The sequence below is a fragment of the Arvicanthis niloticus genome, chromosome 18 (assembly GCF_011762505.2).
Source record: "Arvicanthis niloticus isolate mArvNil1 chromosome 18, mArvNil1.pat.X, whole genome shotgun sequence".
Lineage (NCBI taxonomy): Eukaryota > Metazoa > Chordata > Mammalia > Rodentia > Muridae > Arvicanthis > Arvicanthis niloticus.
Window position 1 is genome coordinate 16,146,233 of NC_047675.1, and position 23,962 is coordinate 16,170,194.

A 23,962-nucleotide genomic window follows, 5' to 3' on the forward strand; every position below is an offset into this window, starting at 1 on the left:
TTCTTAGAACTAGTTAGAAACAGTAAATTGGAAAGCAAGAAGACCACAAAAACAGTCACAGGCAGACTGCAGGAAACCACAGAAAATGGCTGATTGCAAGAGGGACATATAAGTATATACTATGATTTATATAAAACAGGCAAGAGAGCCAGAGAACAGGATGAAAAGCTTTATAATAAAGTAACAGTCTTCTATATTGAGACTCACTAATAATAATTTATATTCCTAATGATACCTAAGTGATCAAGAAAATGCTGACATACTAGCATTTTAGTAAAAAATCTAAACACTTTATCTTGGTTCCTGAGAGGCACAGAGCCATATTAAGGGTTTGTGTAGCTTCTCGGGTGTCCTTTTGAAGGATTTTGTTTACGTGGGGCTAAAATTGAGGTGTCTACAGGTGTATTATGTAAGTGCAGATATAAATTGATTCCCTTTCTGTAGAAGTAGACAGTGCCCTCAAGTGGAATTAAAGAGCATGTTACAAAAGGAAGCAGAAATAGGAGCAGCTCATGCTGCCACTGCCTCCAGCCTCACCAAGTGTGCAGATACTTCAAGTGACAGTGCTTTGGGGGAGTGCCTGCTTTATCCTGTCTTGGATGACCTGAGTCTCTCATTTGGGCTTGCAAAGGGACGGACTTGTGAAAATGATGGAATACTTCTAAGAGATATGTTACTATGTGTGTGGAATTGTCATGTTGCTCTTTTATTAAGTCACATAATACCATTTCTGCTTTGGTTCTAAGTATATTTGATCTTAATTGCAAGAATAGAATGAGTATATATGATAGCTTTATTATTGCTACCTTTAGCCAAAGGGCTGGAGATGGATATCTCTGTCTCAATGAGGGATGAAACAAATAACCACATTCTTATAACAGAGATACATGGAACTATTCTTTTCAGAAAGATAATTAAATAATGAAGCCCTTAATTTGAAAGGATGTAATTGTGTTTTTTAAAATTTGTTCTTTAGCAGTGAGCCCCTATGCCATGGATTCTGAACTGACTTATAATACCCAGCATGGATTCCATTTAGCAAAGCAGGCCTCAAATCCGATAGAGCATGGTTGCTTCTTCCCATCACAGTCCTGTCAGTAGTGACTCCTGCTGGATTAGTATTGTATGTCACAGGGTTCAAGTATGTATGTAATATGTTTGGTCACTCTCACCTCCCCTCAGTTCTCTTCCACCCCTTCCACTCCCTCCGTACAGGCCCCTTCACCACAGTCACGTCTTTTTTCTCTTGTGACCCATTAAGCTTAATGAAAGCCATCTGTTGAGGATAGTTGGTCTCAATAGTGGACATATCTGAAGGTGATGATTTTCTCTCCCCCAGGATCATCTAGTAGCTAGTAGTTTAGCAAGGATGTACCCATGAACTCCTTCCTAATCCATGACTAGTTATTGACATGTCTTGTCTTATATGGGCCCAGTGCAAGCAAGCAACCACAGCTGTTGTGACTTCATGATTGCAGTGGCTGTGTTATGGCCAGAAGATAGTGTTTTACTTTCCCTAGCTTCCAGGTTTTATATTCTCTACCCCAACTCCACCCCATTCTATAACATTGCCTGAACCTTAGAGGGAGTAGTAGAAATGTTCTGTTTAGAGCCGAGCACACAAGCGGTCCCCTTTTCTCAGAACCTTGGACAGCCCAGACTCTACATTCACTTTGGTTCATTGAAAAAAAAGAGGCTTCTCTGATTAAGGCTTATATCTTGCTAGTGCCCATAACCAGAGATGTTTAGAAGGCAGTTGGACACCATGCCAACTTAGGTAAACAACAGTAGTAAGTTAAACCCTAAGCCATGGTTTCTGAACTTGTTTATAATATCTGGCATGGATTCCTTTTAGCCAGAGTAAGCCTCAAATCCAATAGAACGTGGCTGGTTGATCCCATCACAGTCCTGCTACTAGTAGGCATGTCTTGCTTGCTGGATTGCTGTGGTTCCTGGGGTTCACAGCTGGGTAAGACCACTGGTCCTATTCTCCCCAGTGCACATAGCATCTCTCAGCACTGTGAAAGCTAGTTAGCAGGGAGGAGGTGTCCATCTCAGCGCTAGCTTCGTTTCTCTCTATCTTACAGTTAAGGAGTGTGCTGTCTTAAGCAGTAGAATCTCATCTTCTAGTTCTGATGGCAACCAAGAGGATTGGCAAGAATCTGTATTGTCTTGGGGGCCTTTAGGACCTCCCTGACTGACAGTTCATAAGGAGGCTATCCCATACCTGCCACTGGGAATTTTGTTTAATAATCATGGCTTCCGGAATCAGCAGTCTAGCCAAGCAGGATATCTTCCTTCTAACTCTAATTTTCTTTCAACTTATATTTTTAAATTGGCTTACAAAATATTAGATTTTAGACTGTCAAGATGGCTTAAAGCAGGTAAAGGTATTTGCTGTTAAGTCTGATGACCTGAGTTCGATCCTGAGTTCGATTCCTAGAGCTGACATGGTAGATGAAGAGAACCAGTTCCTACATAGTGACCTTGGACCTTTCATGTCAACTGTGGTATTCATGTGTAGCAAGAGTGGATAACTTTGCCTTGCTCCCGATTTTAGGAGAATTGCTTTAGGTTTTTCTGTAGCATGATGTTGGCTGTGGGCTTGTCATATACAGCATTTGAAATTATATAGTTTAAAATTATCAATTAAAGTAGGCTTTAAAATGAGACTACAGAATTGCATAATTATTTTTGTAACAGTTTTAAATGAAAAATTGAAGCTGGAAAATAATCACTTCTATATTCTTTTCTTTTATACATAGTTAAAACTGTGGCATAAAACCTACAACTTACAGATATAAACATCTACAATTCAGTATTATTATCTATAGTCATATGTTGTTATTACATAGTTCAAATTTTGAGGCTATAAACCATTTTCAAATATTCTTTATATATTAGATTATAATATTTATGCTTATTATAAGAAATTAAATAGTAGTTATAATTAATATAGTTAACATTTCCTTGTCTAAGCACAAAATACTTAAGATTATGAAAATGAAAATGAGGGGTCTAAAGAGATGGGTTAGCAATTAAGAGTCTATACTGCTCTTCCAACGTGCCTGAATTCAGTTCCCTGTACCCATGGGGGGAAGCTCACAGCTGCCTATAAATTCAGCTGCAGAGGACCCAACCTTCCTCTCTTCTGGCTTCTGGAGTACCTATACACATGTGGCATAGAGTCACACAAACACAGCAGATATACATATAAACAAAATGTATAAAAATAAAATTGAGTCAGATAAAACATAGATAAATGAATTATAGATGAAGCTTCAGAATGTAATATTGTCTTATTTTATTGATAAATGATGTTCAGTACTATAATGTGTACTTTCTACTTAAGTTACATGCTTAGAAATAATAGCCTTTTAAATAAGATTATGTGTGTTTTCTCAAAGCACTATGTCTTATCCATTCAAGTAAGACAGAAATGCTACTTTATAGTTTAAAAACCTCTCAGCTGGGCAGTGGTGGCACACACCTTTAATCTCATTACTCAGGGGGCAGAGGCAGGTGGATCTCTGTGTTCAAGGCCAACCTGATTTACCGAGCAACTTCTAGGACAGCAAGAGCTTACACAGAGAAACCCAGTCCCAAAAAACTAAAACCAAACCAACCAAACAAAAAACTGAAAGAAAAAAAAATCTCAGAGTCTGTATATGGAGGTAACCTTAAAGTTTTTTGTTAGATTCTAATTTTATAATTTTGAAATAGTCATTGTTGATGTCTGCAAATGCTTTGTTACTGGTTTTCTTAAAAATGCAGTTAGAGTAGACACAGTCACATGTCTTTTAGCTCTTTGAGATGTGTATGTATGTATGTATGTATATGTATATTTAAATGAGATTTAAAAATCTTTAGCTTTAATTTAAGGTTGTATTGAATGGAGTCTAAAGTTTGCTTTGCTTATTTGCCAGGCACTTTGAATTGCTGTCTTTTTACAGCATGGATACCAGGTTGCTAAAATCTTGCTTTGGGACTTACAGTGAGTTCGTTTTTTTGGATTTTATGACAGATTTACTAGTGGTTCCTTTTTACCAGTTAATGTTCTGAAAGTTACTGTCACAATGAGCTCAGGCCTGTGGAGCCAAGAGAAAGTTACTTCACCCTACTGGGAAGAACGGATTTTTTATCTGCTTCTTCAAGAATGCACTGTAACAGACAAACAAACACAGAAGCTCCTGAAAGTACCCAAAGGAAGTATAGGACAGTACATTCAAGACCGTTCTATGGGGCATTCAAGAGTTCCTTCTGCAAAAGGCAAGAAAAATCAGATTGGATTAAAAATCTTAGAGCAACCGCATGCAGTTCTGTTTGTTGATGAAAAGGATGTTGTAGAAATAAATGAAAAATTCACAGAGTTATTGTTGGCGATTACCAACTGTGAGGAGAGGCTCAGCCTATTTAGAAACAGACTCCGACTAAGTAAAGGCCTCCAGGTAGACGTGGGCAGTCCTGTGAAAGTACAGCTGCGATCTGGGGAAGAGAAATTTCCAGGAGTTGTACGCTTCAGAGGACCTTTATTAGCAGAGAGGACAGTGTCGGGGATTTTCTTTGGAGTAGAATTACTGGTAAGTTTGAAAAGATATTTTAGTGTTTTTGTGAGTGTGTGTGTATGTGTGTGTGCAAGCACATACATATTTTCCTCTTTTATATGCAGTATATTTTTTATATTCATGATTCTTAGGATTATTATTATTATTTTTTTTTTTTTGGTGTACTTCTCAGGATAGACCCTAGGGACCTCTACCGCTGAGCTATATCTCAGCCCCTAGGTTTATTTAATGATAAACTGAGAGGATATAAAGTTAGTGATTGAAAATTTTAATTTTAACTTAAAAATTGTCTCCTATAGTAAGAATATATAAGTCATTATTCTGGACTTCCATATCTAAAAAGTTTTAAGTTATCTATATTAAAAGTTAACTCTAACAATTATAATTAAGTACTTCAAAAATTGTGAAATATCTTGTGATACCATCTACAGGGTTCTCAGTTCCTTATGTATGCTATTAAGTATAACAGTTTTGAGGCAAGAGTTTTGAAATATGTCGTAGCAGTTTCAGTTTGCTTATACTTATTCCTGATTTTTATAAACTGCCTTGGAATTTATTTCTGTTGGAAACATACCTAAAATTTTTTTGAGTATTTCCAAACGGAGTATTGGTTCTCAGCAGTGCCACATTCTGACATCCTTGTGAGTAGAAGCTTTATTTTCTTCTTGATTTGGTTTTTCAAGCAGTGAGATAGTTAGGTTTTGACAGCCAATTATGGTTTATACTAGCAGGGTTGCCATGCTAGTTAACCAGCCTGCATCAGGTTCTCCCAATCTGGTTCTCCTCTGTGAAGTGCTTATGGCATGTGACTTGGAGTGTGAGTAGGTCCACTAATACCGTGGATTGCATACAGCTCTTTCTCAATAAATGGAGCAAACGCTGCTCTTTGCTTAAGGTAGAATGACAAAAAATATGATAGAATCCTACTGCAAATTTCAGTTGAACTCTTTCTCAAAAGAATTATGAATTGAAGTTATAAGGGAATTTCACCATCAAATACAGCTTTATTCGTTAAATACCCTAAACCCAACTGCAACAGTTAGTTGTGATATTTCTTATTATGTGTGTATAATTTAGAGTTTTTCCCAAAGTAATTGTCTTGTAATCCCTTTTATGAATAATCTTTCTATATCTCTTTTAAAAAAATATCTCTGAAAACTAGGAAGAAGGTCGTGGTCAAGGTTTCACTGATGGGGTATATCAAGGAAAGCAGCTTTTCCAGTGTGATGAAGACTGTGGCGTGTTTGTTGCATTGGACAAACTGGAACTTATAGAAGATGATGACAATGGATTGGAAAGTGATTTTGCAGGTCCAGGAGATACAATGCAGGCTGAACCTCCCCCTTTGGAAATAAACTCCAGAGTTTCTTTGAAGGTTGGAGAAAGTATAGAATCTGGAACAGTAATATTCTGTGATGTTTTACCAGGAAAAGAGAGTCTAGGATATTTTGTTGGTGTGGACATGGTAAGAAAATTTTGGATTGTATTATTGCTAATATATGTATTAGTTTCATTACCAATTTAGGTTTAAATTGAATACTTAAAATGGATTAATGTACAGTATTTTAAGGAACACAGTCCGGTTTATCTTTGGTCCAGGAACATTGAAATAGGACATATGAGCAGATATAAAATGCATTTATTACATCTTTTTTCAGTTTTAATAAACTGGGAGAATGTTCTCAGTCTTTAAATTTTTCTTATTATAATTGACCAGTAGACAAAAGCAAAAATCAAACCAAACCAAACTAATGAAAGAAACTGACACTTCCCTGACCAAGCCCAAATGTATGATACTGTATTTTCCTTTAATTTAAAAAGATTTTTGTACATTTTTGTATATATTTAATAAAGTTTTATTGATTTCTCTGATAATAATGAAAGTAGAAAGTCATTAATAAAAAATACCCAGGAAAAGAACCACACTGTGTTTGAGTAGATTCCCACAGGATTTGTACTGTTTAAAACTGTTTTTTTTTTTATTGTGGTCAAATTGACTAATATAAAAGTGATTCCACCTTAACTATAGTTGGGGAACAGTTCAGTGGCATTTGGTATGTTCTCATTATGCCTTCTCCACCTCTGACTGCTAGACTTTTCTATCATCTCACAGGGAACTCTGTCCTCATTAAATACATTCTGCCCAGTTTTCCCATGCCTGTTAACCACAGTCTGGGTACCAGTCTGCAGGCACTCAGAGAGGTCACCTTTTCTGTTTGTGTCGCTTGTTTTTATTACTGAATAATCATGCTTATAAATTCCAGTGCATATACTGAATTAACTTGTAGTACTAAGAGAGTGAGAAGAAAGAAGTTGAGAACATTTTTATTATAGATTGAAAATATGGGCAAAAGTTCATTATGGATAGAAATAGCTATTTCTAATATAACCTTTCTTCTTTTGGGCAAAATAGTTAAAAGTTCTCAATGTAAAATATTTTAGGGGATTCTTTTGTGAGAAATGTAGATATTCATATTTACATTTAATTGAGGAGGGTTTAAAGGTTTACTTTGTATGTCATTTCTAGGATAACCCAATTGGCAACTGGGATGGAAGATTTGATGGAGTACAGCTTTGTAGTTTTGCAAGTGTTGAAAGTACAATTCTCCTGCATATCAATGACATCATCCCAGGTATGTTTCCTTTATATATTCAGAAGACAGTTTCTAACGTGTGTTTTGTTATGAGAATTAAAATATATACTTTAAGATAGGCCTTTTGAAATTGTGTTTTATATTGCAGAATTGTCATTAAATAGAACATTCTTTATTTACCCCAAATAAAAGCAATAAAGATTATTTCTAAAAGTAGTATTTCTAAAATTACTGAGTGAAGTTTATACATTATCTGTTAACATTGTTTTCTCCTAGACATTCTAATAGAGAATAATTGGAAGGTTCAAAATACAAAAACTGCTACCTGTTGGAGTAAGAGTTGAAAGTAGGACCCTGTAAAGAGAAGTTGGTTATTTTATCTACACTTCACAGTGGATTCAGAACTCTTGTTAAATGATGGTTGAAGTAATTTGTGTTTTAAGATGGCATTATGATAGATCATGCTCCATAACTGTAGTCAGAAACATTACATAATTAATAATAATAATAATAATAATAATAATAATAATAATAATAATAATTATTATTATTATTATATGTATTACAAAAGTAATAATCAGGGCAAGCAAGATGACTCAATGGGTAAAGGGAGTGAACATATATATTTATTTCTGGGGATGGAACCTAGAGTCTTATACATGTGGTACAAGTGGCACTGCAATAAAACCCTTTACCACTGAGCTAGAGCACAGCCTGTGAACTTAAAACCAAATAAGAACACCACCACCACCACTGAAAACCTCTGCAAAGCTTAAGAACCTTTTGTTTTGCTTCAAATAAATACCTCCTTTGGCTACTCTGAGGTAATAATTGGCAGTGGTAGCAGCACCTGCCTTGGCTATTAGAGTTCCTAGTGGTAGGCTAGCTCAGTAGAGCTGAGAGATGGGGATGTTGTTGAATGTGTTTATAACTGTGAACAGCAGGAATGTGCTAGGCCTGGAATTAGGTGGTTTACATGCTATCTTTATGTTCTAAACCCATTTATAAAATAGGTCTTGATAATTTTTTTGCTAATTTAAATGTAAAACAGAAAAAAAACAGCAAAAGTAACAAAAGCCAAAACAAAACAAAACTATGGTTCAAATCAGCCTTGGATTGTCTATGATGAAAGTAAGTGGCAGAGCCTACGTTTATGTCCACCCCTGTCTGATTATCATTCTGAGTTCTCTTCAGTCTCCCAACAATTCCCATATTCTCAGAGTGCTCTTGCATTATGAAGAAATGCATAGAAAGCCATATTTCTTAGTGTCACATGCTAGGGGATATTGTTTCTATGGAGATGAATTTTGTCTCTGGTTCTATAAAAGATGGTTTTACTGTAGCAAGAATCATAAGTGAGCAGCAAACTATTTTTTTCCACCTAGTGTTTTTCCATTATTGGTAATGTTAGCATAAAATGTTTTTAAGTTTCTTTCTATAGCTTATTTTTGGTCCTGAATTTCTTGTTTCATGGAAATGGGAAATGAAGGCTCCTGGATTGCACTCTGCCCTTCTGTCTCCCTGTTAGTATCAAGGCATAAATACTTATTTTACAGTTTGAACATGTTTTCCACATAGCTTTTAGTTTTGTAGCAAGAGGTGTGAAATTCGTGTGACAACTTTATTTCAATTTTGCTATTAAAAAATCTGTCATGTGTTACTTTTGATTTCTTTTAAGATATATTTGTTATTAATTCTTTGAGAATTTTTATACATATATACATATAATATATTTTGATTATAACACCCCCATCCAACTCCTCCTGGGTCCCCCTACTCCCAATTCTTTGTCCAACCTTTTGGAAACAAATGGTTTATATTTAAGGGAAAACATATATGTATATTCATATTTTATTTAGTGTTATTCACTCTTTCATGCCTGTTTTATAGACAGTATAGTTTAGGAAGTTTGTGAGTTGAAATAGTTTTTAATGTTTTAGTGAGTGCTTATTGTTTTAAAAAACAGCAATGTAAAACACCATTTGTTCAGATAGTAGCAAGCTCTTATGTAGACTTTAGAATATTTAGTGTAGGAAGTAAAGCAGGTAAGAATTATTGGGGCTGGAATGTAGCTCCATGGTACATGAGCAAAAGTTGTAAGTTCAAGTCCTAGTACTGAAGAGAAGTGATTATTAGTGCCAACAAGATGGCTCAGTGGGTAAGGCCTACCTGGAACTCACATGGTAAAAGTGGAGAACGACTCCTGCAGATTTTCCTCTGACCTCTGGACACTCATGCACGCACCTAGGCACATACACTCAAGATATATTAAACAAATTTTAAAAATATAATAATTCCTATGTCAAGCTTTCATTTTAACGAATGGAGATAGACAGTATATGAGTAGACTTTATGGTCAGTTAGATGGTACCAGGCTAGAGAACGGTAAAACGAGGGGTAGGAAAGATGGGCTGTAGCCTGTCACATCTGTGTGTCCAGTAGACCACATGTGAGACAGTTAAGCAGCCACTCAAGAAGTTATTGGGCCTCAAATTGTAGTAGAGCTGAATTGAGAGTCCCTGTCTAAAGAAATTTGGAGAGCTATGGTAATTTTATACTGCTGACTTGCTGGATGGCGGAGGAGAAGTCCTTGTCATTTTTTTTGCTTCATTATTTGAATTTTTACAGGGGAACCAATTCTAAGTAATACTGCTTCTGTACAGTCATATCCTCTGGTGAAATTTTACTTCAGTTAGCAAAAAGATGTGTTTGGGCATTTTCTTTCTTAAGGAATTTTTTCCCCCAGGGTGTCATCCAATGGTGCTTTTGAAACATTAAAACCTGTGACATTTTTTGAGTGAATGTAACTGTCATTTTTAGCTATCTTAATTGCATTGCTTTTGAGTTTTGTATTTTATAGCTGAGTGAAGTATGTTATATAAAATTGTAAGATTGGGGAAACTATTAAATTGGTATCACCATTAAAGAAGGAAGAGGATTCCCTGAGCCACAGAGCTCATGTCTGCAGACTTGGCTGGGTTATTTCCATTCTTCTGTAGAAGACAGATCTGAAATGCCCCCCCCCCCCAGCTCCTCAGCAGCATTCCCTTCTTTATATATATTATGCATCTGTATATGAATAACACATATGTATACATTTCACCTCTAAATTTGTTTGAAATGTAAATGGTCTTAGATTCTGCAGTAGCACATAAGAAATGGAAAGGAGAAAGGAAAAGAACCCCATTTTTATTTTCTCTATGTTGGAATTGGGGTGTAACCTTACAAGTAAAATTTTTTTTCCTTTTTTACAGTACTTATATTAAAACATTTCAATTATATTTTATTTAAATATTGATATAGGATTAAAATAGCAAATCCATCAACAATAAGAGCAAACCACATAAGTTTCATGATGTGAGAGTCTTGTGACCGCATCTTGAAGATCCTTGCTTGTCATTAACATCATTGCTGGTTTAGAGCAGTCATGAGAAAGGAAAAGAATGTTTTTCCTCTTTCAGAACTATTGATATTCATAAATCTTGAATAGCATATAATTAAGAATGATACTGCTTTTGTACACATAAATTATACTTATTTGCCAACAAAATAAAGCTTGCAAATAGACTTTTAAAAAGTAAAGTTGTTTAGATGAAAATTAATTTAATTTGAATAAGCCTTCATCTATATTTTTTGTATCATTAACACTCTTTTCTTGAGGAGGAAAAAGCATGAAGAGTCTTCTTTAGTTCCTTAGTTTATTTATTTTTTTCTTGCTCAATTACCTCCATTTGTGGGACAGAATTAACATTTCCAGCACGTAGGGAAGATTCCTTTTCAGGCAGCTGAATAGATGGTGAGATTTGGAAAGAATTCTTCCCAGTGAACTGTTTGTTACTGTTAGTGTCTAGCTACCTTTGCTTCAGCCTGCTATAAACATGTCCCTTTTTGCCCTTCTGTTTCTGATGGCCCAAAGCAGTCACACATCTGATGTGATAGCACATCCACGTTTGTGAAGTGGTGATGAAGCCTTTTTGTGACACCCGTAAAGTAATGCATTTCTGCTTGTTGAGCTCTGTCTCTGTCTTTAGTTGGGAGGGTAGAGTTTAATGCAGTTAAACAACTCAAACTGCACAGACATTTAAAAAGGAAGTTGTTTAGTGGGAACTTAACTCTCCTTCTGAGGCTGATCCCAAGCTCATGATTTCTTTTATATTCTTGGTGTGTGTGTGTGTGTGTGTGTGTGCGCGCGCGCATGTGTGCACGTATTGCATGTCTTCATAGTTCATGTCCTTTAAAAAGGTAACAGTTTTGTTGTGCTACATTTGATGCATAGCCATAGAACACTACATTCCAACTCTCATCAGAGGAGCTTCTTAATGCAGTAGGTGACCATTGACAGAGACCCTCAACTGGTTGTGGTACAAAGAACAAGAGACAATGGAGCACTCGGCCCTAAGTGGGAACATACATCTGATCTCTCTCCTACCAAGACTCAGGGAACTTTACAGAAGAGAGGGCAGGAAAGTTTTAAGAACCAGTGGTAGAGGTTGAGTTCAAAAAAACAGAATTTTCTGGATGAAGCAGGGCAGTTGTATATATAATCTCACATGAATTGTGTCAACATACACAAGACCCGTGCAGCTTCAAGCCAGACAGAATTTCAGCATAGAAGAAGGAGATAGTAGGTATGAAATCCCACCACTAGCTTGAAGCACTGAAGCACTTGGTAGCTGCTGGGAGAGGGAACATCTGTAAACACCAGTCTGTCCTTTGTTTCTTTAAGGTGCCATTTCAGAAAAGTTATATGTTAGTGGATTTGTATAGGACATAGTTTGGGGGATTTTTGATTGACTTTTAATCCACCTAATCCACCATATTCTCTGGAAATTTATCCATGCTATCTAAGCTGTCTTTTTTTTTTTTTTTTAAAAAATGCTAACACAGTCTTTGTTTTTGGTATACTGGTCATTTAATGAGTGCCCACTGAAGTACATTTAAGTTGGGGTCATTATGAGCAATGCTTTAATGGGCATTGTATTCTGAGATTTGAGTGAATTCAAATCTTAATTTTTCTGGCAGAAAATGTGTAGAAATATGTAGAAAATGTATATTTTTCTTTGTGTAGTTTTAGATCATGTTGTTTCCATAGTAAGTTTTTAAAAATTGTTTTTATTAGTATTAGTTATACATAACGGTTTTCATTATAATATTTTCATACACGTAAATCATGTATTTCAACCATGGTTACCCAGTTACCTTCTTAACCCCTCTCAGCCTCACTAATCCTTCTCTTTCCAACTAGTCCTGCTTTAATGCCTGTGTGTGTTTGGGGGGGGGGGGGGAAGAGAGTGAGAGAGGGAGAGAGGGAAGGAGAGAGAGAGGGAGAGACAGAGAGAGACTTAATGAGTTCATTAGGCTTGCTATAGGAGCATGTATACTTTACCCAACTGGTTAAAAAGTCTCTTCCTTTCCTGTAAACCATAAACTATGTATAAATTCTTAGGGAGAGTGGGATCCCATGAGTTTCTTCCCTTTCCACGACAAGCCCAATCTCATGTACATCTTGTTCTAGGTATCATAGCTGCTGTAAGTTCAAGAGTGCTACAACCTGGAAGTCAGCATTTCACATGCTTCTCTACTTCTTCCAGCTCTTCTATGCCTTCCACCCTTTCTATGCAATGTTTCCTGAACCTTGGGAAGGATGATATAGATGTACCATTTGTAGTTGGACATTGAGCAACTATTTGTTCTCAGTATTTTGACCACTGCAGTAGGAAGCTTCTCTGACCAAAAACAACAGCAACACTGTGGGCATAAACATAAGTTATTTAGAAGGCACTTTATGAGCCATATCCTGTCCATTTAGCAAAACAACAGCAGTAGTTTGTGTACTAGGTCTTATGACCTCCTTACCCATGGGCTCCTGTAGTAGGCCCCAGACCAGTCAGGAAACTGTTGGCTACCCTGTAGACTTGCTGCTGTTGTACTAGTGAGCTCGTCTGGCCGGCCAGAGTTGTTATACACAGGGCAAATAGCTGAATGCGACTTGATAGTTTCCCCTAGCAGCCTGCATTACATTGTCTTCACTATAAGGGATAGATAGCAGACAGGAAGGCCCCAGCCCAGTTCCAGCTTGATTTTTGTATGCCGTGTGACCAGAGCATGTAATATTAGCAATAAGGGCTCACCTTTTAAATCTGGTAGGCAACCAACAGCAATTGCTTTTGCTGTTTTGGGGACTTCAGGAGCCTTCTTGACCATCAACTCAAATGGAAGTAGCTCACACCCTTAGCACTGGGAGGAACTTGATCTACCCACACAGAGTACCACTGTTCTTTACAATGAGCTTTTATAAGAAACTGCTACACTGTTTTATAGAGTGACTACTGTATGGTGTCACATGCTCATTGGTAATATATAAATGATCAAATCTTTCTACATCCCCATCAGCATGGCTGCTTTTCATGTTAGCTGTTCTGAGAAATGTATGGTGAATGTTCATTGCAGTTTTGTTTCCTTAATAGCTCATGATACTGAACATCTTTTCATGTTTTTATGTTCTATGTTTATATTCTTCAGTAAAATACATTTTTATTTGTTTTAGCCAGGTTCTAATTGAGTTATTTGCTTTTTTATTGTTCATTTATGTAATTAAAAATTTATTCTAGACTAGCCCTTTGTTGAATATGATTTACAAATATTTTCTCCTATTCTTTATCTTGTCTTCTCATCTTCTTTATAAGGTTTGCTTTTGGGATTAAGTCCAACAAATATTACTTAGTTCTTATTTTTAAACATGAAATATAATTCATATACCACTACATTACTCCACTAAAATGTAATTCATCAATATTAAGTACATTTAGAGTATCATACATCTATTGCTATTGTGTAGGTCAAGGACTTTTTATCATCCCAGAAGAACCCCTGTTACGCGCTCCCATTAGCAGCTTCCCTCCAGACCCTAGCAACTGTGAAGCTCCTTTCTGTTTCTCTGAGTTTGCCTGTTCTGTGATTTCTTCTATATAGTAAGGACTTCTGGTCATGGGAGACACTTAGAGCCCAAGGGAGGACGGTTTGAAGTACCAGAGCTCAGAAGGCAACTCTGATGTTACCTGTAAGGTCCCTTACAGATGCAGTTATTATATACAATTATCTAAAATATTTATTCTGATTAGTCATCCAAACTTACAGAGATATTTAGATAATTGCTATGTATAGCATGCCTGCACATGAGGGTTTTATAATACACTTATTTTTGTTACACATTAAATTTTCATTTGGGTTTGAATTGTGCACCATGACAGATGATGCTGAACAATACATCATTTAAACAACCCCTCTCAATTCAATGGGCTATTCAAGTTTATAGACATTCTGTTTGAATAACTTGTTCACTCTTTTGTTGTTAGGTTTTTCAGCCCAAGAATCTCCAAAAAGAATTTTTTTTCTAATAGAACCAAAAAGAGTAATGATTAAATTCCTAGTTTTATCATTTTGAATGCAGTCCTGCTATGTGTATACTGTGTATACTTGAGGTCTGGTTTCTTTTGCTCAGCAGTGTCCATGTGTGTAGCAGTGGTTTGCTCTGTTTTACTGTTATGTAGTAGTATGTTGTGTTGATAGACTACATTTTTAGTGAACTCTATCTCTGTTTTCTTGTGGTGCAGGCTTTGGGTACGCTGGCAAGTGCTCTACCACAGATCCTTATCTTCAGCTCACAATTTTATATGCATCAGTCAGTTTATTTGTTCTACAGAATAGATTGTTTTTAGCCTTTAGTTATTATGAATAGGGTTATTGTGTGCATTGTGATGTGCTGTTGGGTGGACTTCCTATATCCTTGAATATCTTTAATCATGATAATTTTAATCTTAAAAAAATGTTAAATTTATTCCTCACCCTGTCAACTATATCATATTTAAGTTTTCTTCAAATTTAAGCCATTAAGCCTAATTTGCTTATAATTTTGGATTATAAATAATGTATGTGCATATGTATATATATGCTGGATTACAAACATCTCTTTTTCAGTGGAGTTACATCGTCTTGGTTATAGTTGACAGTGGGCATAGTTGTCTTTAGTCAGTTTATATGCTATAGCTTGGGCATTTCTCCAGTGACAAAGAGTTATCTTTCTATAAAAACTCACATAGATGACATTTATAGATACCTGGATGGTAATATCATATAGGCATTTTTAGTATTTATTATATTATTTGTTAAAATGATGGTCATTCAGTATAATTTTTAATTGAAATGATATTCCTGTATTTCATTTGATTGTATTTTGAGATGTTTAAGATATATAATTTAATATGTATTTCTGTCTTCCTCCAACCATGGAAAAAGATATCAAGCATTATTTATAAATAATTAATTTCACGTGACTCCCTTATTCATTTTAAATGTTCTTTTCTGTGTTTAAAATATAAAAAATTTTCCTATTTTTCCTTTCTGTCCTCAAAATTCCACTGTGGGTGATACTGTCTTTGCTGATAACAGCTTTCTCAGGTATGGCTACTCTCAGCATTGTGCTGAGCCTCATGGATGTGCTGTTGAGCTTCCTGTGTTTATTTGGTTAGTGTTTATAGGTGGCGTATGAATTCTGCCAGGTTTTAAGGTTTAGAAATACCTTTGAATCTAAAGAAGTTTGCCAACCCTTTTTGTATCTGTACTTTGAAATGAAACCTAGATTGCTTTCTTTAAAAAATTACTATTGTGTGTCTCTGGCTTTCTGCATTATTGATCTGTGCATACACCTGTCTTTTTCTTGTTTACATGTGTTTGTACACATCTGTTATTCTTAATGTGTTTCTGTTTAAAAGTGGAAGCATATTTACTATCCAGAGCACTCCTAACCTGATCTGTCTTCTAACCAGACTGTCATCAAGCTGTCTCTGTGAAATACATTACTCGGAGATTCTCACTAGAGTGGCACCAAATGTTTTATCAAATACGTTTAGTATGTCACATCATTTAGAGATTCTTTAGGCACATCAGCATGTGAAGACTCTGGTTTTTGCAGTAAATACATTGTCCATCTGTCTTTATCTCAGCACCTTTTGTAAATGCTCGAGTGTAACCACTGTGTACTATGTAGGATTGTGCTGGGCATGCTGAGCTGCATGCAATGAAAACTATGAGTAAGGTTTTCTTCATAGCTTTTTACAACATCAGACAATATTGACTTCATCTGACTAACTTCTCAAAAGTTAAAGCATTTGGAAGGATTTAGGAGTGTATTTTCTTGTAGAAATTATATAAGAACAGTGTTGATGTTCTTTTCCCTGAGAAATTACTTTTCAGTGTTTTTGAGTCTTTAAGAGAATCTGCATGACTATAAAGATTATGCTTTTTTGTTGTTGGAAACTTTTTTGTTTTGTTTATGATCTTGTCATTGATTGCTAAACTATTTCTCTTCTACATGAATTTATGCTTCTATTAAAACGTGTGTTTACTGTTTCAGAGAGCGTGACACAGGAAAGGAGGCCTCCCAAACTTGCCTTTATGTCAAGAGGTGTAGGTGACAAAGGTTCATCTAGTCATAATAAACCAAAGGTTACAGGTATGGAGTTATTCTTGATAGTTTACATGATACCTGATTTTCCAAATGTTAAATAAGCTATATTGTGTGTGTGTGCAAGTACAAGTGTGTGCGTGTGTGTGTAAAATTCAAACATTTTATGTAAACTAAAATTTTATGTATATGGTTGTGAGGGTGCAGTAAAGGAACCATCAAAATGGCCACCCCATGAATTGTCGGGGGAGGTTTTTATTGTGGATAAGAGAGGGAGAACGTCCAGAGGCATCTGAAAGAGTCCAGAGCAGAAAGAAAAAGAAGCAGACTGGACATGACCTGGGCTATTTGCAAGAGAAGTAAGAATAATGGGGGCAGAGGAGAAAACCTTGCTGTTATGTAGGGAACAAATGGGTAGCTGGGAGTAGGGAAGCTGGTGGGACTTAGGGTAGAGGAGGAGTGAGCCGAGCATGGGCTGTGAAATGTTTAATATATACTTATGGTGCCGAGGGATCCTGGAGGCCAGTACGTGCTCTGGTATGCTAATAGAACTATGATAGCCATTTGTCTCTTCTACCAGTAATTAGGGAAGTGGCTCCTTTTGGTAGAGAGGAACCAGCTTCACAAGTTCGTGGGGAATACTAGCTTTTATCTGACTACCAGAAAACTTCCTGTAGTCTAGGACTGCCTTTTGGAGTTTGAGGAATTACTGTTTCCTTTTGACATAACACTGGGGACATAGAGACAAGGAGATTCCTGAGACTTGTTAGCTATTACTAGCCAGCCAGCCAGCCAGCCAGCCAGCCAGCCAGCCTGCCTATTTTAATTGGCAACTTTCAAGTCAGTGGAGACCCTCTTCAAAGAAAGCAAAACACAGTAAGCTGTTGAGGACTAACACACACACACACACACACACACACACACACACACACACACACCTTCTTATACACATACCTACATGTCATACACACAGAAAACATTCCATAAGACCACTACTCTCAAATACAGAAAAGCTATAGGTTTCTTATTTGGGGATGAGGGTCTTGATACATTTCCTATGCTGACTTTAAGCTTCTGAACTCTAGTGATGATTGCTCCATCTTAGCTACAGATGAACCACATGAAGTATCACCTAAACTGTGAAGGGCAGAGCTTTTTACTTGAAATTGAAAAACAGTGGGCTTCAGTGTGGGTTGAGGAATTTGTACTGATCACCAACGAAGTGTGTCTTTGTAGCTGAGACTGAGGCAGGGAAGTGTCTGTACCTGTTTATGATGCAGGTCTACTTTCTTCTGATTTAACTATCACCCTATAAACCAATGGTTCTCAACCTTTCTAGTACTGAGACTCTTTAATACAGTTCCTTGTGTTTTGGGGACCCCCCCAACCACAAAATTGTTTTGTTGCTATTTCCTAATTGTAATTTTGCTATTGTTATGAATTATAATGAATATCTGGTATGTGACTCTCCCAAGTTGAACAGCTCACAGATTGAGAACCATTGCTATAAACCTATGAGGTATGTGGAAGCTGATAGAAAGAGTTATGATCTCTACGTGTAACATGAGGAAGATTCTGAGAGAAATACATTTTTACTTAGCATTTTAGAATTCAACTTACATTAAATATAGTTACTAAGACCCACATAATTAATCTCTAGTATAATTTGTTCTTTAATCTAAAGTGTGAGAAATTATGGTGTTTCATTTTTTCAGACATGAGGAAATTAAGAAATTATATTTATTCATTTATTTACTTATTACTATGAATGACACTTTATTCAATCATTTTCTTTAAAATTGAAACTCTGGGAATTCAGAATTAACATCCTTGCCTGTGATCTTCTTTCTTATACACACCATACAAAGTTTAGACCACGTTGTTCTGCCATGCTTTGTCTCAGTGACCCTTTCTGAGCCAGCTGCTCATCCAGTTTCACACTTTCTTCTTACCCACAGTCTTACTTGGGAAGACCAAGCTCTCAAGGATGGCATCATGCACTGCCGTCAGGGTGCAGCCTCTGGGTGCTCTCACTTAGTTCTTGTACAGTTTTTCTTGTTGGCTTGGGCAGAGTCCTCCCCCAGCAATGCTTGCTTCCCACTGAACTTTTTCTCCACTTCACAAAATAGCTGGACTTGGATTTTCTGGAAGGATTTCAGCCGAGGAATTGGTAAAAAAGTTAATATAGCTTTTGGACCACCAATTTCAATTTCCTTGGCCACGGTGATGTTGAGTTCCTGCAGCTATCTATGTCTTGAGATCTGAGTTTATCTTCAGCTCAAGCAGTGCCTGAGAGATGGAAGACTCAAACTCACTGGGCTTCTGCCATTGGATTTCACAGTCTTGGCACTTGAGCTAAATGAGGCCTCCACCTGAGGGGAGGAAGGTGCCATAAGCATCATAGCTAGGGCCATTAACGGGCTGCCCCAGAGGTCCTCTAAAAGTCCTTCCCCTCAAACTATATAAAAAAAGAAGTTTTACTAGTAAAATTCTAAGATGTTTAAATAGTAAATCTAAAAAATTAAATTATTATTACTTCTTTTGTAATGTTTGTAATCAAAGTAAACAGAACCTTACATGTAGTTAGGCAAGTACTTCACTCAGGTATAGCTCCAGACACTGAAGTTATGGTTTGTTTGGTTTTTTGTTTCTGGTGGTGGTGCTGGGATCAAGCTTAGCACCTTACACAAACTAAGCCAGGACTATAGTACTGAGCCACATACCTAGCCTAAACATGAAAAAAAAAATGTTTTTAATTTGTCATCAGTTTGATGATAGCATTTGAAGATTACAAAGGGAAATTATAATCAAAAGTCACTTAATGGATGCATTCTGAGCAGTCCATTATTAGGCAGTTGTGTTTTTCTGTGACTCTTAGAGAATGCACTTACACAAATCTTAGTACTAGAACTGTGAGCATATCTAGGCTCTATAACATTGCTGCACGTTGGCTCTCTTGTAGACTGAAATGTCTTTATATGGTAGCTCTTACCCCATGGGCTGTGATCCCTTTGGAAGTCAAATGTTCTTTCACAGGAATTGCTTTAGACCATTGGAAAACACAGAGATAGATTCATAACAGCAAAAGTACAGTTATAAAGTAGCAACAAAAATAACTTTTCGGTTGGGGGTCTCAGCATTAGGAAGATTGAGAACCACTGTTGTATGGTATGATTGTAATATTTTAAACTTGTGAGTCAGTAGTTTCATCAGATGAAATGAGAGGAGGTAATCTTGACATTGAGAAATAGACTACATGGAGTGATTTTTTATTTTTTTTTGACATGGGACTCTCTGAGTAGTTCTGGGTGTCCTGGAACTTCGTTTGTAGACCAGGCTGGTCTTGAACTCAGATCCATCTTTCTCTTCCTTTCTATTGCTGGAATTAAAGGTGTATGCTTGTGGAATGATTTCTTAGAGCTTTAATATAAAAGTAAACAGGCTTTAGCTTGTTCCCATTCACTTGTATTGACCAATTATCAAACTTTTAAAGCTGAAGACAACAATAAAGTACAGTTTGTAAATGTCTGTTATCTGTATGAGTAGCTGGTACATAATATTCATACTAATTTACTTACAAAAAAATCTTTTACACCATATTGACCTTTTTTTAAAAAAAGATTTTTTTCTGTTCTGTAGGATCTACCTCAGACCCTGGAAGTAGAAACAGATCTGAATTATTTTATACCTTAAATGGGTCATCTGTTGACTCACAACAATCTAAGTCCAAAAATCCATGGTACATTGATGAAGGTAATCTATAACTTTAGTACCCTTTATAATCATCCTTTCTGTTTAGTGTGTAAGGGAAAATGGCCTTTTCATCAATATTTGTAATTTTTGGAAGCAGTGAGTAGACTATTGCTGACATGCTAATGTTGCTAGACTGAAATATTAAATGTAGTTTGAACTACTCTGCTATTATGATAACGATGCATTTGAAATGTGTTAGTACTCTGTTCTTATATCTTAACTCATGTGCTTAGGAGCAAAGGTTTCTAGAAATGAAGTGACTCATTTAATGACTGTCTTATTTTACTTCCTTGAAAACATTCCACCTTCCCTTGTTTCTTAGACATCATTTTTCTTTATTCATTTCCTTCATCTGTTCAGCAAGTAGTTATTGAGACATTCTCAGGTTACTTTGACAAAGAGTAAAATAGATATAGCCCTACCCCGGTTTGAAGTTGTAGTCCATTTATTATTATTACAGAAATTCATCAGACACAAATATTGGAATTGTAATGTCAATGAGTGCTGTGACAGGACTTGGTGCTGTGAGGGTGCTAGAGAGGTCACAGGGCAACCCACGGTTACCAGGTGTCTCAGTGCTCTGGTAAAATACTTAACCAAGCAACGAGGGGAAGAAAAGGTTTATTTCATCTTATGCTTTCAGGTAACAGTTCATTACTGAGGGAAGGAAGGACAGGAGCTCAAAGCAGGAACCTGGAGGTAGGCACTGAAGCAGAGGCTATGAAAGAATGTTGCTTGCTGTTACTAGCTTGTTCTTCATGGCTAGTTCTGTCTGCTTTCTTACACAACTCAGAACCATGTGGCCTGGGGTGGCACTGCCCACAGTGGGCTGGGCCTTCCAACATTCATTATTAATTAAGAAATGACCTTATAGACAATCTGATGGAGTCATTTTCTCTCTGTCTCTATCTTTTTTTCTCATTCTCTTCTTCTCCCAGAGTCATTTTCTCAATGGAGGCTCATTCTTCTTCCCAAATAACTCTGCATTGTGTCAAGTTGACAGAAAACTGACTAGGACACTAGAGAAATGATTCAAAGAGAGTAATATAAGTTAGGCCATGGAAATGGTATATATAAAGTCCTCTGAGAAGAATCAAGCCTAGTCAAGTAGAAAGATCCAGAGGAAGAAAGGGAGCAGTCAATGGGGTCAGGCCACATGTAACCTAGTTATACTTCTCTGAAAGAAAATGGAGAACCACTGAAAAAAATTTAGCAGAGAGTGATATAACCAAGTTTGTCTTTTCCAAACAGCATCCTGGTACAGGACAAACAGTAGACTCAATGTAGTAAGTAGATACCACTGAAGGGTGTTACAGTAACGGATTATAATTTCTTGAGATAAGATTTGGAGGAGAGATAGAAGTAAGTGATATAAAGGGATATTGAGCTCAAGTTGGAATGAAAGGAGCTATAGCTAGAATGAATATAAGAGTTGAGGAAGAAAGACACACCAGTGGTGACCCCTGGCTTTCTGGATCATATACTTAGAATGGCAGGAAGTAGGTGGTGAATTTGATTTTGAATATGATTCACTTGAGGGGTCCTTCAAATTTCCCAGAGGTGAATCATTAAACAGGATTGGTTGGATGTATAGGTTTAAAGCTTGGAAGAGAGGTAAGAGCTAGAGAAATACATTTGTAAGTTGTCTTCACATAGGGGGATTAAAATTCTTTGATCAACAGTGAGGAGAGGGGGCAGGGATTGAACTGCTGAAGGACTTAATGGCTGGGATGTAAGGAAGGTAAGTTGTTAATGGAGTCTAAGGAAAAGTGACCATGGGGCTTTGCGTAAAACCAAGAGACTATTGGGTCAGGAGTGCCTTGAGTAAGTGAACAGCACCCTTGAATTCTCAGAGCACATGAAGTGAGACCCACATAAAGCTCATTTGATGCAGACTCTGGAAGTCATTGATAACCCCAGTCAGTTCTGTCATGGGAAGAATTCATCAGAGGCTCATTTGGGGTGTGCTGACCATGTAGAATGTAGTAACTGACATAGAGTAAGAAGCTTGGGTTTCTTGTGTGTGCGTGCGTATGCGTGTGTGTGTGTGTGTGTGTGTGTGTGTGTGTGTGTGTGTGTCTGCCTATGCCTGTCTGTCTTCCCCACTTTCTACTCTTTTGTGCATGTAACTAATTGGACTAGTTAGTTCCTCTAGTTTAATGATCTGGCTGACTGCTGTCCACCTCTTAAATGGAAGCTTTTGTTTGTCTAGAGCCTTCCCTGTTCTTGCCTACTCTCTTGGGTTAGGTTAAATGTCCTTTGGTTACTTGCCTGTCTTTTTTGTAAGTTCCTATGCTTCTGTAGTGCTTTATATTCAGTAGGTTTGGTAAACTAAATGAATTTGTAGTGTTGTAAGTCTCTATGGTGACTATGTGTCACATGGTTTCAGCTATAGGCTAAAACACACAGTAAAAATCTGCAATTGTATAGCATAGGTTACATATATACTTACACAGAAAGTGACTTGAGTGGATATTCTCCACATCTGATTCCTGCGCTGAATGGGGTTTTGTGAATGTAGGCAGCATGACTTGCCTCCCTCAAGACTCACCTTTGCCTACAAGGCAGGATGTGTGTCTGAATTGTATTCCTTTAAGAGGACCTGTCTCTTGATGGGTTACTTTTGTTAGGACTTGGTCTGTACTACCAATTCTTAGTTCTCTAACTTCTGGAGAGTGACTAGTAGGAACTTTTGGCCTCTACAAATACTGCTGGTCTCTGGGTGTGCATGGAGACCATCTAGAATGACTGAGGAAGCCTGATCATGCCCTGTCATTCCCAGCAGGTTCACAGATACTCTCCAGGGTGCTGATTGATTCCTAAGAAAAAGGAGCTAATGGAAATAGAGGCTCTCATAGTCTAGACAATGCTGATCCTTCCAATTTATGCTATAATTTTATCTTTTTATTAATATACATTTTGTACTAGTATCTTAGTTACGTTACTGTTCTATTACTGTGAAAGAGACACTAGGACCAAGGCAGTTCTTATAAAACATTTAATTGGGGCCTTGCTTACAGTTTTAGAGGGTTAGTTCATGATCATCATGATGGGAAATAGAGTCATGGCACTGGAACAGTAGCTGATCCACAGGCAGCAGAGAAAAAGAGACTGGGCCTGGTTCTGGCCTTTGGAAACCTCAAAGCCCACCCATAGTGATACACCTCTTCCAGTAAGGCCACACTTCTTAATCCCTCTAATCCTTCTTAAACACAGTACTCTGTGGTGACAAACCATTTAAGTATATGAACCTGTGGGGACCATTCTCATTCAAACTGCCATAGCTAGTATGATCATAACTTGAGCTACTTGAATCTGATGTATTTATTGTTCAATAGTTTTATGAAATAATATTGGTCCAAAAGACTTAGATGAAAAACTGGATATGATGATACACAACTATAATTTTAGAATTTGGGAGATACAGGCAGGAGGATCAAGGATAGCTTTGACTACACAGGAACTTGGAGGATAGCCTGGGCCACAGGAACCCTGTTTCAAAATTAAAAATCACATGTTGTTTTCTTATCTTCCAGCTCTCTCATTCTTTCTGTTCCCTCTTCCGCAGTGTTCCTCGAGCCTTAAGA

The 23,962-nt window shown here is 36.9% G+C and overlaps 1 protein-coding gene and 1 pseudogene across 4 annotated transcripts in view; one reads left to right on the forward strand and one right to left on the reverse strand.

Annotated features, from left to right (window-relative positions):
- The window catches only part of Cyld (CYLD lysine 63 deubiquitinase), a 52,426-nt gene that overhangs the window by 4,522 nt on the left and 23,942 nt on the right, over positions 1-23,962 (forward strand). For 2 of the 4 annotated variants that reach the window (XM_034522278.2, XM_034522279.2), the window contains exons 2-6: positions 3,927-4,580; positions 5,728-6,030; positions 7,093-7,198; positions 16,572-16,670; positions 20,262-20,375. In XM_034522278.2, coding sequence (XP_034378169.1) covers positions 4,077-4,580; positions 5,728-6,030; positions 7,093-7,198; positions 16,572-16,670; positions 20,262-20,375 — 1,126 coding nt within the window. In that variant the 5' untranslated portion in view covers positions 3,927-4,076. Of the gene's footprint in view, positions 1-3,926; positions 4,581-5,727; positions 6,031-7,092; positions 7,199-16,571; positions 16,671-20,261; positions 20,376-23,962 lie in introns of those variants that run through there. The other 2 variants (XM_076915583.1, XM_076915584.1) reach the window with 2 other exon arrangements.
- Positions 18,416-19,036, reverse strand: LOC117723429 (small ribosomal subunit protein eS7 pseudogene; annotated as a pseudogene).